This window comes from Odocoileus virginianus, chromosome 12 (genome assembly GCF_023699985.2).
Source record: "Odocoileus virginianus isolate 20LAN1187 ecotype Illinois chromosome 12, Ovbor_1.2, whole genome shotgun sequence".
NCBI lineage: Eukaryota > Metazoa > Chordata > Mammalia > Artiodactyla > Cervidae > Odocoileus > Odocoileus virginianus.
Window position 1 is genome coordinate 12,129,986 of NC_069685.1, and position 15,770 is coordinate 12,145,755.

Sequence of the window (15,770 nt, forward strand, 5' to 3'; positions counted from 1 at the left end):
TTTGCAACCCATGGACTGTAGCCCGCCAGGCTCCTCTGCCCATGGGATTCTCCAGGCAAGAGTACTGGAGTGGGTTGCCGTTCTCTTCTCCAGGGCCCCGGGGATTGAACCTAGCTCTCCTGCACTGCCGGCAGATTCCTACTGTCTTTCTGGGGCAGACTCAGTTCCTGGGCAGTTGTACATGAATTGTAGATGTTTGAGTGAAAAGAAATTTTCTTTTTTTCTTTAATATGGACCATTTTAAAGGTCTTTATTGAATTTGTTACAATATTGCTTCTATTTTATTTGGGTTTTTTTTCATGGGGTGGGATGGTTATTTTCGTGTGTTACCTTGACTGGGCTAAAGGATGATCAGAGAACTGGTGAAACAGTACTTCTTGCTGTGTCTTTGAGGGTGTCTCCAGAGGACAGAAGCATTTGAAATGACAGACTGAGTCAGGGAGATCACCCTTGCCAATGTGAGTGGACTGCACCCAAATGCTGATTGCCAACAAAAAGCCTGGAGCATTTGTCTTCTCCTGCCCTTGGACACTAGCGCTCCTGGTTCCCAGGCCTTTGGACTAAAACTGGGATTGCACTACCAGCCTGCCTGGTTCCTCAGCTTGCAGACAGCGGATTGTGGGACTTCTCAGCCTCCACGCTCATGTGAGCCAGCTTCCATAATAAATCTATAATAAATATTAAGACTTCTTTTTAGACTTATTAAAATCTATTTGGAGGGGGGCATGCCATTCAGCCTGTGGGACCTTAGGTTCCCCGACCAGGGATTGAACCCAGGCCCTCAGCACCAAGAGCTGAATCCTAACCACTGGACCACCAGGGAAGCACCAACAGCAGACTTATTAGTAGGATAATTAATAAATTTTTTAATTTAATAGGGCCTTACAAATACATAGGATCCATATCTATCCTATTGGTTCTGATTCTCTGGAGAACACTGACTATAATACACAGGTCACAAAGCTTTAATTTTTATAGTTGATATTGTTGATAGTTAACCCCAAATCTTCACAATGCTTCTAACTGTTGTATCTTTGTATCTGGCTTACAGCTGCAGTTACCAGACTCCTAGATATCCACATTACTCAGATAAACTTGGAGGAAAAGTCAATACTTCGCCCCCACCCTTCCCCATCCTCCAAATGGATATACTAACACAAGACTGTAAAAAAAAGACACTTTAATTACACAGAGGTTTTTGTCATCATTGGCTCAAGAAAAACCACACTTACAACGTGAAGAAACACATTAAAATTTTTGATTCTATTTTTGAACATTAGCTTTGTTAAATCTTGAGCCTTCAGTATATTCTGTGTGACAAAATGAAAGTTCTCATAGAGCACCTCGGCTGCCTGCCAGATACAACGGTCTGTCTTGAGGAGCGGCACTCAGGTGACTGATTCCAGACTAGCTGCTTCTTTCAGGGATCACCATTTTTAGATTCAGATAATGGCAGGTTCACATGCAGCTGTGAGAAATAGCAGAGAAATCCTGCCTACCCTGTACCCGGTATCCTCCAATGGTAACACCCTGCAAAACTAGAACAGGATCAGTCATGCCACTGACACAGATACAGCCGAGACACAGAGCACTTCCGTCCACCCAAGGGTCCCTCCCCCACGCTGCTTCTACAGCCACGCACACTCCCCTTCAGACCCCAGTAACCACCGACTCGTTGTCCACTTCTAAGATTTTAAGGCAAAATTTACAGAGCTAGGAACTACCCAGTGACTGAGGCAGCCAAAGGGGCAAAAGCCGCATTCAGTCCACAGGTGAAGAAGATTTCAGGTGAATTCTGAAGAGGATTTTAGGTGAACTTTAAACAGCTGGGAGCTATGATGCTGAAAATGAAAGGAACACCAGGAAGTGAACACCAGCGTGTTACTTTAGAGAGAATCAAAATTGAAATGTCAGAATTTCAAGCTCAGATTCGATATGGCCTTTGAAGTTCAAAGTACAGGAGATAATTCTCAGGAACCATGTGAAAAACATTAAAAAAAAAAGACAAGAAATCTCCACGAAGGCATTTTAATGGCAGCAGATAGCCACGGAATGGCTTCTCACCTCACAGTGAGACGACTGACTTCATCATGTCAGCATTTTCTTTGGTCAAGAAAAAGAAGACCGCCATTTAACCCAACCACTAATAAGTAGCCTGGAGTCTAAAGACTACCAAAAGTCCAAGTAAACAGCCACCTGTTACCTCATCAGCAGGACCTTAGTCTTCAGAAGCCACAAGAACTTCCTCTTTCCTATAACTGTCCACACACCTGCAGACAAGTCTTATTGCTTTCTATCAATACTTTCCCCAAAGATGCATGTTTCACTAATGGCTAAGTTACTCTGGACCTTCTACCTCTGGTAAGTACTTACAAAAAAAGAACAAAAGAAATTAGTTGCTCAGTTGCGTCCGGCTCTTTGTGACACCATGGACTACCAGCCCGCCAGACTCCTCTGTCCGTGGGATTCTCCAGGCAAGAATACTGCAGTGGGTTGCCATGCCCTCCTCCAGGGGATCTTCCCAAACCCAGGGATTAAACCCGGGTCTCCTGCATTGCAGGCAGATTCTTTACTGTCTGAGCTACCAGGGAAGCCCAAAAGAAAGGTTCTGGCCTCTCACACTCTATCCCATTGTTTTTGGGGGCTTTTAAAATTTACTTATTTTTTATTGAAGGATAATTGCTCTACAGAATTTTGCTATTTTCTGTCAAGTGAAGTGAAGTGAAGTTGCTCAGTCGTGTCCGACTCTCTGCGACTCCATGGACTGTAGCTTACCAGGCTTCTCCATCCATGTGATTTTCCAGGCAAGAGTACTGGAGTGGGTTGTCATTTCCTTCTCCAGGAGATCCTCCGACTGAGGGATTGAACCCTGGTCTCTTGCATTGTAGGCAGACGCTTTACCGTCTGAGCCACAAGGGAAGTCAAACCACAACATAAATCAGCCATAGGTAAATCCCATTGTTAGCTGTGATGAGTACAAGTGTTTCTATAACTTTTGGTTTCTTGCCCCCACCACTACAATTTTTAGACTCTTTTCTGTCTAAAAAAATCAAAACAAATGGCATAGGTTAAAGAAAAACAGCAGCTACTTAAACCTATTAAACTTATTTTTGGTCAAAGAAACACAGAAAAGATACCCAAAAGAACAACTAGAAAATGTCTACTGGGTCAAATAACAAAGCATTCCCTTCTCCCCCTCTACTCTACCACCCCCTTAGAGACACATTGTATCAGAAGCTAATCTCAATAAATATCAGCAGGAAGGGACATTCTGGAGAGAGCAAGTCAATTTTATACCCCTAACAAGATGCAACTTTCTAAATAAAGAGGGATTTCAAACTCTAACTCATTAGCATCTCTTCTCAATAAGAGACCTCATCTTGTCAACTGGACTTGATGACTTGCCTGGAAACCAGTGGTTCTCACACTCTGAGCCTGAATCAGGATCACCTGGAGAGCCTGTCCAAACACAGACTCCTGGCCCCATCCCCAGAGTCTGATTCAGTAGGTCTGTGCAAGGATCTAAAAATATGCATTTCAACCAAGTTCCCAGGTGATGCCAACGCTGCTAATCTGGGGACCACACACTTTGAAAAACCACTGCTCTAAACCTTCCAGACACTTGCAGTTTCTCCTGGATTTTCCTCCTGAGGTCTCAACAGGGGCCTTGGCAGAAAACGACAAATTTGGGAGACCTAACTTATGCTTCAACTGCTAAATTGCTCTTTGAAATACTGTATCTGAGGTAAACCAGTTCAAAGGTAAAAACAAAGTTCAAAGGAATGCAGTGCTGAGCGGTGCCTCTGCAGCTTAGAACTCCCCCTTGTTTCCCAGTTCACACAAACAGCCAGGAGTGTGCCCTGCCGCTTAGAACTCCCCCTCGTTTCCCAGTTCACACAAACAGCCAGGAGTGTGCCCTGCCGCTTAGAACTCCCCCTCGTTTCCCAGTTCACACAAACAGCCAGGAGTGTGCCCTGCCGCAGGCCTGTGTAACTCGGAGTGTGCGGGGCTAAGGCCCCCCAGGCACTTTATTTAGTGGAGCTTTTCCCCCCTAAAGTGCAGGCAGTGCTTCATGGTGGTCTCTGAAAAAGTCCATTTGTTCTCAATCCTCTTCACAGTATGAAAAACAAGGAAAATCCTGACATGTTCAAATTCACCAAATCTTGGCCTCATAGTTCTTGAGAACTGGCCTACACATGGCTCCCCAGATTCTTGGCTAAAGGGGAGGATGGAGTGATATCCATGGAGTCTCAAAATGCCTTATTTTAGCTGGTTTTCCAACTCCTACCTGTCAAGCCTTTTACATGTAATTAGTGCTCGTTTCGGTAGCACATATATTAAAATTACATGTAAATTATTCAGTTCAGTTCAGTTGCTCAGTCATGTCCGACTCTTTGCAACCCCATGAACCGCAGCACACCAGGCCTCCCTGTCCATCACCAACTCCCGGAGTCCACCCAAACCTATGTCCATTGAGTTGGTGATGCCATCCAACCATCTCATCCTCTGTCGTCCTCTTCTCCTCCTGCCCTCAATCTTTCCCAGCAACGGGGTCTTTAAATTATTAAGAGTAACAAAATCATTTCCGTATTAACTTTTAATGTTTTAATATTCATCTAATGTCCAATAGTAATGGCAATGAAATGAAACAACAGGGAAGATAATGGTCAGAGGGTACAAACAAACCAAAAACTCATCTCTCAAGAAAGAAAAAATGGCCAAACAGAGTAATTAAAAGCAGTGTTTGCCTTTAACATCAGAAATGTATTGAATTGTGCTCACTATTAAAAGTAAAGATGTTAATTATACACATGGTTCCTGCCATCTTGGAGCTTGATTTACTCTTGCAAGGAAGACCAACAAAATGGTAAATAAAAGTGTGTCTTATGTAAGAGTGAACTAGGCAAAGCAGCAGAAGAAATGAGGTGCATAGGAGGAGTGCATCCAAGTGTTCCCATGTGACTCAACCACACGAAGCGTGTGTGTGCTCAGTCAGGCTCAGCTCGTTGTGACCCCATGGACAGTAGCCCACTAGGATCCTCTGTGCATGGGATTCTCTAGGCAAGAAGAATACTACAGCCAGTTGCCATTTCCTTCTCTGTGGGGTCTTCCCAACACAGGGATCAAACCTGCATCTCTTGCATCTCCGGCACTGACAGGCAGGTTCTTTACCACCTGCGTCACCAGGGAAGTACATCAAAGAAGCAAGGTGGGGAAAGAAGCTGGCAAGGTAGGCGGGGACCAGAACACAAAGCTGTGTGTAAGGTAATGGGAAGCAGGAAGGTTACATGGCTGGAGCGTGCATCCTGAAAGAACACTCCCTGCAGTGCAGGAGCCCCCCTGCAGGGGGCGCCAGTCAGGAGGCAAGTGCCGCTGCGCAGGATGAACGGTCAGGACGGAGGGAGAGGGCTGGAGAAAACCCGTCCAGTGTTTGCTCAATACAGCTCTTAGCTGTCTGACACGCAGTCACTTAATTTATAGGGACCTCAGTTTCGCCGTTAGTAAAGTGGGATTCGAATCTTCCCTTTGTGCCTCTTAGAGTTACTATGGGGATCAAAAAGCCATGTACCTGAATGACCCTGTTGTATATACTATACATTAAAATTTACATCACAGTGGGTATAACAAGCAGTAAAAGAATGTCTATATTAGAACAAGGAGAATTCATCAAGCTTGTTGGAAAAAATCAAGTACACTTCTAGCCATGAACAACTGTAACAAAATGTAACTTTTAAAAGGATACAATATTCTCCAAAGAAGACATACAGATGGCTAACAAACACATGAAAAGATGCTCAACATCACTCATTATCAGAGAAATGCAAATCAAAACCACAATGAGGTACCATTATACGCCAGTCAGGATGGCTGCTATCCAAAAGTCTACAAGCAATAAATGCTGGAGAGGGTGTGGAGAAAAGGGAACCCTTTTACACTATTGGTGGGAATGCAAATTAGTACAGCCGCTATGGAAAACAGTGTGGAGATTTCTTAAAAAACTGGAAATAGAACTGCCATATGATCCAGCAATCCCACTGCTGGGCATACACACCGAGGAAACCAGATCTGAAAGAGATACGTGCACCCCAATGTTCATCGCAGTACTGTTTATAATAGCCAGGACACGGAAGCAACCTAGATGCCCATCAGCAGACGAATGGATAAGGAAGCTGTGGTATATATACAGCATGGAATATTACTCAGCCATTAAAAAGAATTCATTTGAATCAGTTCTAATGAGATGGATGAAACTGGAGCCCATTACACAGAGTGAAGAAGTCAGAAAGATAAAGAACATTACAACATACTAACACATATATATGGAATTTAGAAAGATGGTAATGATAACCCTATATGCAAAACAGAAAAAGAGACACAGATGTACAGAACAGACTTTTGGACTCTGTGGGAGAAGGCGAGGGTGCGATGTTTCGAGAGAACAGCATCGAAACATGTATATTATCTAGGGTGAAACAGATCACCAGCCCAGGTTGTATGCATGAGACAAGTGCTTGGGCCTGGTGCACTGGGAAGACCCAGAGGGATCGGGTAGAGAGGGAGGTGGGAGGGGGGATTGGGATGGGGAATGCATGTAAATCCATGGCTGGTTCATGTCAATGTATGACAGGACCCACTACAATATTGCAGAGTGATTGGCCTCCCACTAATAAAAATAAATGAAAAAAAATGAAATAAAAAGGATAAAAATAAAAATAAATGAAAAAAAAAGGATACAATAAGACCTGGTTGTCTAGAAATATTGATAAATCTAAGAAAAGATGTGCAAGAACTTTCATGGAGAAAACTTAAAAACCTAAATAAATTTAGAAAAATATTGTGCTCAAGAGCAGAACTGTCAATTCTTCCCCAAATGAAATCAACGAAATTCTAATAAAACCTCCTAAGGATTTTTCACAGGCCTTGACAAGGTAACCCTAAAGTGTAATACTGAAATCACAAAACCATGGTGTTGAATGAATACAGCAAGTTGTAAAAGGATACTCTAATATCACTATACAATACCTTTAAATACACAAAACAACATACTGTCTGTTGAATGACATACATACTGTCAAGGATTCATACATATAAAACAACAGTAAAAAGCATACCTGGGAATGATGTTCATCAAATCTAACCATCAAATTCAAAACAGTAGTTACTGAAGGCAACTGGGTGGTGGATACAAAGATGTTTATTATTCCCTTTTTAAATGTCATAAATATTAGAAACCATAAGAAAACAGAATGCCTTTTATTTGACAACCAGGTTATTATGGGATGTAGCACAGTCCCCAAACACCAATCCAATAGCCCCCATCAACACTACCTGGAGTACATGTTAAACATGGATCAAAAAAAAAAAAAAAAATACGGATCACTGGGCTCTGCCAGAATCAGAATTTCTGGAAGGGAGCCACATGAATCTAACGCATAGCCTCATTGGGAACCCCTGGTAACCATTAGCTATTAATAACTAATCCATCAACAAATTTGATTCCAATCTGACACTGAGATATTTAAGTGCCCGAGATTGCCTAATCACTTTCCAACTGATGCCACTGTCTAGAATTCAGACTCTAATTTAAGTCAAAACCAAGTAAATGTTAAAAGTATATCTTTTATTATGCTTCCTCCACCCCCTCCAAGGTCACACATGTAAAAACTAGGAGTATCTCGTATAAAGTAATAGTATCAAATGATTCCACAGCAGAACATAATTCCTTCATATCCTCCACAGGGAGTATGCCATAGCCAAAATTCTACTGGAGATGATAAAAAGTGCTATTTTTAAGGATAAAGTGATATAAGTCACTGGCAACCACCCTCAAGTATGCAGACAGCAACACCATGCTTTTCTCCTGATTTTCTTCCCTTGCAATAAAATCATAGCTAACTTTGTCTCAAGAAATGCATAGAACCAAAGGGAAACATAAAGAATAAATTTAGCAAGAAAACAATTTATGAAAAGGTAGAGGTATCAATACCTCCATGACAGTTTTCACAGCCCTGCTCCTAAGAATCTTGCCTGGAGAATCCCAGGGACAGCGGAGCCTGGTGGGCTGCCGTCTATGGGGTCGCACAGAGTCGGACACGACTGAAGCGACTTAGCAGCAGCAGCTCCTAAGAAATAAAGTTAACTAGAGGTTGTGCTGTCAGAACGTATGACCCTTCCAAGGACTGACACATGACTTTCCCCCTAACAAAAAAACATGGAAAGGGATGATTTCGAGAAACGACACAAATCTGCTCAACGCATCTACAGGAAGGACTCACTTACCAGGGCTTTCTACGCGCTTATAGTGGTAGGGGTTGATGCACACCTCCTTCTGCTTGGAGCCGAAGGGAAACTCGCAGCATTCCAGGGGCTTCAGTTCATGGTGGCTCTGCAGGTCGGGCCAGCGCCACACGCGGCAGTAGATGACATGCGGCAGCCCCTTCCGGTGGGAGACCTGCAGCCTGCCGTCCAGGGAGCGGGGAATGGTGACGCAGTTACTGGGCTGGCCCGGGCAGCTCAAGGCCTTTTCCAGTTCCTCCATGGCACCCTTCTTCTTCTTCAGTTTTTTCACCAGGGCATCAACGGCTTTCTCTGCCCACTTTTCTTCCTCATCACCCTGTTTCCAGCCAAGAAGTCTCTTCACAGCTGGACTTGTGAAGGAAAATAAACTTGTCACGTTCATGATGGTGCTGCGTACAACTCCTTGTGCAGGGAGAAATGCAGATGTCCCCAAACGTGAAAGGACAGAGAGGCCTCACTTTATCTACATAAGATTCTCCTTAGCTTCTGCGTGCCGAGGTCCTGCAAAGCAGAAATGACCATTCCTGGTGTTTCCAAAAGGAATGCAAAGTGAGCACCTGGAAAAGAAAAAAAGGGGGAAAAGATGTTTCAAATCGTCTCTACCACAAAATCACAATTTATTAAACAATTTCCATGGACCAGGTACTATTTTAAGTGCTTTTATGTATTACAGTGTGCTATGGACTGAATTATGCACGCCCCCCCCCCCCCCCCAGCCCAAACTCATATTGAAGCCTCAGTGTGACTGTATTTGAAGATGGAACCTGGAGCCTTCAAGGAAGTAATTCAGGTCTAATGTGGTCATGAGGATAGGGTCCCAACCTGAGAGGATTAGTGGCCTCATAAGAAGAAGGGAGAGATTTCTCCCCTGCCCTATGTGTGCATCCATGAGGAAAGGCCACCTGCAGACACAGAGAGAAGGCTGCTGCCTACAAGCCTGGAAGATAGTCTCACCAGAAACCACCCTGGCTGGACCCTTCATCTTGGACTTCACAGACTCCAGAACTGTAAGAAATACATTTCTATTGTTTAAGCCACTCCGTCAGTGGTATTTTGTTATGGCAGCAGACTAGCACAGTATTTAATCCTTTAAATAATTATTTCCACTAGGTAGTACAATCATTGCAATTTTATAGATGAATAAACTGAGATGCAATTTAAAAAGAAGTATGCTACTGTTTATATGAGTTATGAGGTAGAAGCAATATACCCCTTAGTGCAAAAAAAGTTCAAGTTCTCAACAGATACTGTGATATTTTATATTTAGAGTCACTCATGGGCTCTAAAATATTTATTTCGAAACACACCTCAATCAACAAAAATTAAAAGTAACAGGAAAAACTAAAAACACAAGTCTAAACATCTGTTTTTGGTTTGCTCAAATATCTCATGCTAAAAGAAAAGGTAGTTAGTTATATTTATACTAGATAAATGTAGCAACATTTTAGGGTCTTTATTCAGTAAATAAATCTATGCTTTTGGACTGTTAAGCAATTAAGGTAGGAAATTCACTCCCTGCTTCTTCAAATATGCTTTTTACTGACATGAAATGAAATGAAGCACATGAACACATACTGTACCAAATACTTTAGTCAAGTTGTTTCATTTAAACCTTCCAGTTACTCTTCACAAGATAAAAACACAAATGGTTAAAAAGATTAAAGATGATAACTTTGCACCAACTCCAGCTAAGATTGACTAGCAGGTATCAAAACAATCTCCTCCCCAAAACAACTATAAAAGTTGAATAAAATACAAATGAATAAATCAAGGTGGGGGGGAAAGTCCAACTTTTTAAAGTTATCAATGAGCAATCAAAGTACTAAGGACATCAGGGGCCACATCTGAAAAGATGTGAAAAATGATGAAGTGATAAGCTGAACAATCTTCACTGCTTTTCTTCTCAAGGCATTTGCCAAAGCTACGTTGTAAGAAGCCAAGACGAAAGAAGCTAAAGGACCAAGCAGAGATTTCAGGAGTCTCATGGTGTTGAGGAGAACCCCCCCAAAAAAAACCAGCGTTGAGGGCCTGCCAAGAAGGAGAAACTCTGGTTTCCCGTTGAGACCCTTAAGAGGCATGCCCTAGTGCAAGGGCTAAACTGAAATGGACAGTGTTTAGAAACACAGCCTAGAATATTAATGCTGGACTAGATCAAGATGAAAGGAAAGGAGGAGAAAAAAACTGTGAGAGAGGATGTATGTATATTGAAAGTTATTGGCCAAAGACTTTCCAAAACTGCCAACAGACATCTAGCCACAGATTCATGAAGCCCTACAAATCCCAAGAAGGAGAAATAGAAAGAAATACACAAGTTTTAATGTGTCATATCATGGTATAATTGCTGAAAACCTACAACAAAAATCTTTAAAAAGACAATACTTTCAAATGAGTACAATAAGAATAACAGCTGACATTTCAACAGTAACAATGAAAACAAAATGATAGTAAAATGATATCTTTAGCATGCCAAATGCAATAAATAGCTGGTAACTCAGAATGCTATATACTTAGTGGGAAAAAAATCATTCAAAAATGACTGTGAAATAAAAATGCTTTATAACAAACAAAATCTGAAATAACTGGCTTCCAGGAGGAATTCTCAAGCACAAGGGAAGAGCAAGAAACTGTAGGAAAGAATGAAGAGTTCCATAAGGGTACGGACTTTACAAAACAATTACAGGAATATCTCGTGGTGTTTAAATTACAGAATTAAAATGCATAACAAAAAAGCAGAAGGGATAAATGAATTCAGAGTTCTAAGGTCCTTATACTACCGAGGCCATGCTAAAGCATTAAATTATTATTGATATAAATTATGAATTCATGTCATAATAAACCAACCACTGAAAGAATAATTTAAAAGTGATAAAAAGGTAATAGAGGAGTTAAAAATATGGAATTCTGTTAAAAAATATGATTAACCAAAAAAACTTCAGAACAAAAAGGAGTACATAATAGGTGAGTCAAATAGAAAACAGTAAGATTCAGATATAATCCTCAAAGTCTCGAGAATTACTTACAAATCAAGAGACTAAATAAGCCAAACGAAAACATACAGTGTACTTACAAGAGACACACATCAAATATAAGGACAGAGAAAAGTTGAAAGAAAAAGAATGGAAAGAACTGTACTGTGCATATTCTAACCAAAAAAGTTCACATAGCTATCAAATCAGACAAAAGAGACTTCAAAGAAGTATCACCAAGGATGAAAGAGGGACATTTCATAATGTTAAAAGAGGTGCTCTACCATGAACATATCGCAATCCTAATTTTTTATCCAAGCAGTAACGGTTTCAAAATACATAAAGTAGAAACTGACATAATTAAAATGACAAACAGTCTTAGCGGGAGATCAACATAGTAAATGACAAAACAAGCAAATAAAAATTGACAGATATAGGAGACTGTATATTTAAAGACTTGACTCAATTCACGTATGCCTCCAGCAACTGCAGCGTACATAGTACTTTAAAAAACACATGGAATACTTATCCAAATTGACCATATAATGGGCCGTTAAGCAAATCTCGACAAATGTCAAAGGAATAAAACTACACAGAATTCGCCCTTTGATCATAGTACAACTAAGAATAAATATTGTTATTGAAAATAATTACACTTTTAAATAACCTGTGAGTCAAAGCAGCAAATATAGGGGAAATTAGAAAGTATTTTAAATGGCATGATTATAAAAATCTGACACATCAAACTTGTAGGATGTGGCTCAATCCATGCTCATCCAGGGAAATATATAATCTTAAGTGCATATATTAGAAAAGAAAAGCAGCTGAAAACTAATTTTCTATGTATCTACCAAAAGAAAAAAAAAAAAGGAACAGCAAATTAAACCCAAAGACAGTAAAAGGAAATGAGAGCAAAAATTAAAAATATATATATATATAAAAAAAAAATAGGAAAATGAAATCAAAGTTGGCTTTTTGAAAATACTAATAAAACCAGATATTCCTCTAGCAAAACTAATCAATAAAAGAAAAGGCACAGATTACCAGTAACAGGAATAAAAGGGGGAAATCATTACTGATTCTGAGAACTGAAAGGGATAATAATGATGGACTGCTGTCACAGCAAATTGTACATGCCGATAGTTACTTCCTCACTAGAGGAAAAAGGAGTTCTATCTGACTGTCTTCCTGTCTTTGGAGCGGAGCCCTGTACCTGGCACATGTCAGAGTCTCAATAAATGTCTGATGATTGATTTAGCTCCCTAAAGGAATCAGAAGGCCCAGGTGGAGCTTTACTCGCTCAATAGGCTATAGGGGCTCAGCTGTTCCCTTCTGTAAAGAGTTTTACTCAGATTTACCAATCCTTTGAAAGTGGCATTATTTATGCCTAACAATAAGAGAAAATAAAAGACTAAGCTAGCATCAAGACTCACACTTGGTCAGGGTGTACCTCCTGAAACGATTATTTACTGTTGCTAAAGGTTAATTGTACAAAAGAACAAGAAAGACAACTTTTTTTTTCTTGTCCTCTAGTAACAATTTATCAATGGAATACATTTCTTCTTATCCTGTATGTCCTTTTCTTCAACTCCAAAAACTGCATTTTTTTATTTCAGTCGACGGTTTTCAAATTGAGGGGGTGAGTTTCTACCAAAATCACCTGGGGCTATTTTAAACTCTAGAGCTGATGGATTTGTCCCAGAAGGTGTGTGTGTGTGGGGGGGGGGGGGGGGGGAGTTGGGGAGACTGAGGACCACAATTTCAGACCTTTGCTTTAACTACTCAAATGGACATTCATTCACCGAAGTTGCACTGCGCCCTGTTGAGAACTGAAGCCACCCCTCTGAGGCCGGAGACGAGACGGCTCCACCTGAAGAGCCAGGGTGTCCACAGCGAGCTCACCGGAGGCAGACGGGCTCCCCGCACGCCAAGTTCAAGGACTGCGCGGAGCAGGTCTCAGCGGGAATGGCGTTCCCCGAGTGGACCAAGGCGAACTCTGAGCGCAGGAACGGGGGAGGCGGCCCCTGGACGCGCGTGTGCCAACCGTGAGCCAACCACAACGCTGTGCCACAAAAGCTCTACGGCGGGCAAAAACGCCGCACGACAGTATGTAAAAGCAGAAAAGGAGAGAAGAAAAGGAAGGCACAATTAATTCCAGGGATTTCAGGAAGCTTTCCCAAAGAGGAAATATCATTACAGGATGAGCAGAATTTTGCAAAACAATACAACTAGTATTTGGCGTGATCGCTACAGGAGAGACATTGCTCCCTTTATTACCGAGTTTAAACTTGGTGACAACCCCTCCTGAGTGAGCGTTTTGTTTTCCTTACTATACAGGTGAGGAGAGTGAAATACAGAAAAGTTAATTAGCTTGTCCAAGGTTTATGCGCACGGTTGTAAGTGGTGGGGCCAGAGGGGGAACCCATGTTTCTGGCTCTAGAGGCTCAATTTTTTAAACCACTTTTCTAAATAGCTAGTTCTAACAGACATCAGGGAAATGCTAGGGTTCAAGGTTGATGTAGATGATACAAGGCTGATAAGGGCAGGGCAAGACTGTGAAGGACCTGTGATACCTATTATCCTGTGGACAAATGGAAGGTTTTAAATCAGAGCATCACTGTGATTAGATTCATCTTTTAGAAAGACAGCTAAGGTGATATCCTCAATATAGAAGGCTTCTCCACCCAGGGAACAAAAACAACAACATCAAAAAACTGAATCACAACATTGTTAACCAGTTCAGTTCAGCTCAGTCACTCAGTCGTGTCTGACTCTGCAACCCCATGAACTGCAGCACGCCAGGCCTCCCTGTAAAGTAAAAACAACAACAACAACAAAATAATAATAATAATGTCTCCAAACACTTAGGGGCAATTGCGGGGGGTGGGGGGGGGTGGGAGGGGTTGATGCCACTAAAAATATTAAAATGAGAAGATGATCACAAACTCTTGCATATAAATGTGCATATGAAACAAAACACAGGTTGATGACTGATTTTTGCCTCCTTGGGTTAAGCATTTTTTTTTATATTCAAGTTGAACAAGTAACCGACCTCCCATCAGGAACTCAAGAGTCCATGACACGATGGCCTTGGCAAGACAACTCATTTTTTTCTGCCCCTTTTGGTACTTCCTGCTTTAGTTTATGTCAAGAGCTAAGTGGCCTTATCAGTTTAAAGTGCAAAATAAAAACATGAGTCAGCAAACAGAGATTTCCTTCCCTCTTCTCCAAATACAAACATTTCACACTGACAAAGAAGAAAAAGCACTCAACTGGTAAAGAACCCCCAAGAAGTCTTTAAAAAAAGGCAAGATTTGTTCCAGTAGCTTCACTTCTAGAAATTTACACTAAGGAAATATTCTGCACTGAAAACGTAAAACTGTTTTTGCACAATGATTTTCATCAGAGTATTCTTTATTGTAAGGAAAAAAATAAATATCTAAAAATTGGAAAATAGTTAAGGAAGCTGTAGTATAGCCCATCCAAAAGAGTATTATGTAGTCCTTAAAAATTATTTTCATAAAAATGATAACTTGGAAAAAACCTTAAGCAGAACATAAAACTGTGTATATAGCTTGAACAACTATGTAAATATATCAAAGTATTAACAGTGTCTGGGTCTGGAAGGTTAAGTCCCTCTCATTCCTACTTGTTAAAACTTGTCAAACATTCTTTAATGAAAATCTGTAACTTTAAAAAATTTAAAAAGCCTCTATAAACAAATATTTGCAAATGACAAAAAAAAAAAAAAAAACCTCAATTCATTAATTCAAGCCACATACAAAGTCTACTTATAAATCAGATTAGACTTACAGTGTGACCCAATTTGAGATGTAATAAAAATGCAGTTTAAGACAGGGTTCTAAAGTCAGTACCTTTCCCTATGGAGTCTCACTCATGGAAAGGATTTCTGTTACCACTATCAGAACCAAATGCGAAAAATACTCTTATAATGCTCCTTTTGACATGGCTATTGAATTCTGCAACTTATGTGGTATTTCTAAACGTTAAAAGAAAAAAAGCAAAAAGCTGTAAAATACCTTTAACTGCTGTGTGTGAACTTGCTCTATATTGAAAGGAACCCTCATTAGCCAATTGCACACGGGGCATTTTCTTCATCTCTGCCTCATCTAGCAAAGAAACATGTAATTATCCAACTGTGTGGATATCAACAAAACACACTCTCTGCCAGGCAATGCCTCAGATCCCAGATTCCCACTGAAAGTCTCAAAAGAAAATTATTCTAATCTGCATCAGAAGATACGATAAAAAGACATGGGGGTGGGGTGGGGTGGGGTGGGGTGGGGGGTTCCCAAGCACTACAAATCAAGGAAAGCAGGATAAAGGGGGACAGAGGATGGCCAGTCGCCCTCTGCAGCTTCAGACTAGTGATGTTGCAATTCGTGCACTGGCTGGAATTCAGTGAACTAGACAAAATAAATGATCCCTTTAAATACTGAAGAATAACTAAATTATTCAACAAAATCAGCAAAAAATACAGGCTCC

At 40.9% G+C, this 15,770-nt stretch overlaps 1 protein-coding gene across 5 annotated transcripts in view; it reads right to left on the minus strand.

Annotated features, from left to right (window-relative positions):
• Window positions 1-15,770, minus strand: part of SMAD1 (SMAD family member 1) — an 83,836-nt gene that overhangs the window by 39,995 nt on the left and 28,071 nt on the right. For 4 of the 5 annotated variants that reach the window (XM_070474802.1, XM_070474803.1, XM_070474801.1 and 1 more), the window contains exon 2: window positions 8,281-8,855. In XM_070474802.1, the coding sequence (XP_070330903.1) occupies window positions 8,281-8,680 (400 nt within the window). In that variant the 5' untranslated portion in view covers window positions 8,681-8,855. Of the gene's footprint in view, window positions 1-8,280; window positions 8,856-13,166; window positions 14,073-15,770 lie in introns of those variants that run through there. The other variant, XM_020910705.2, reaches the window with a different exon arrangement.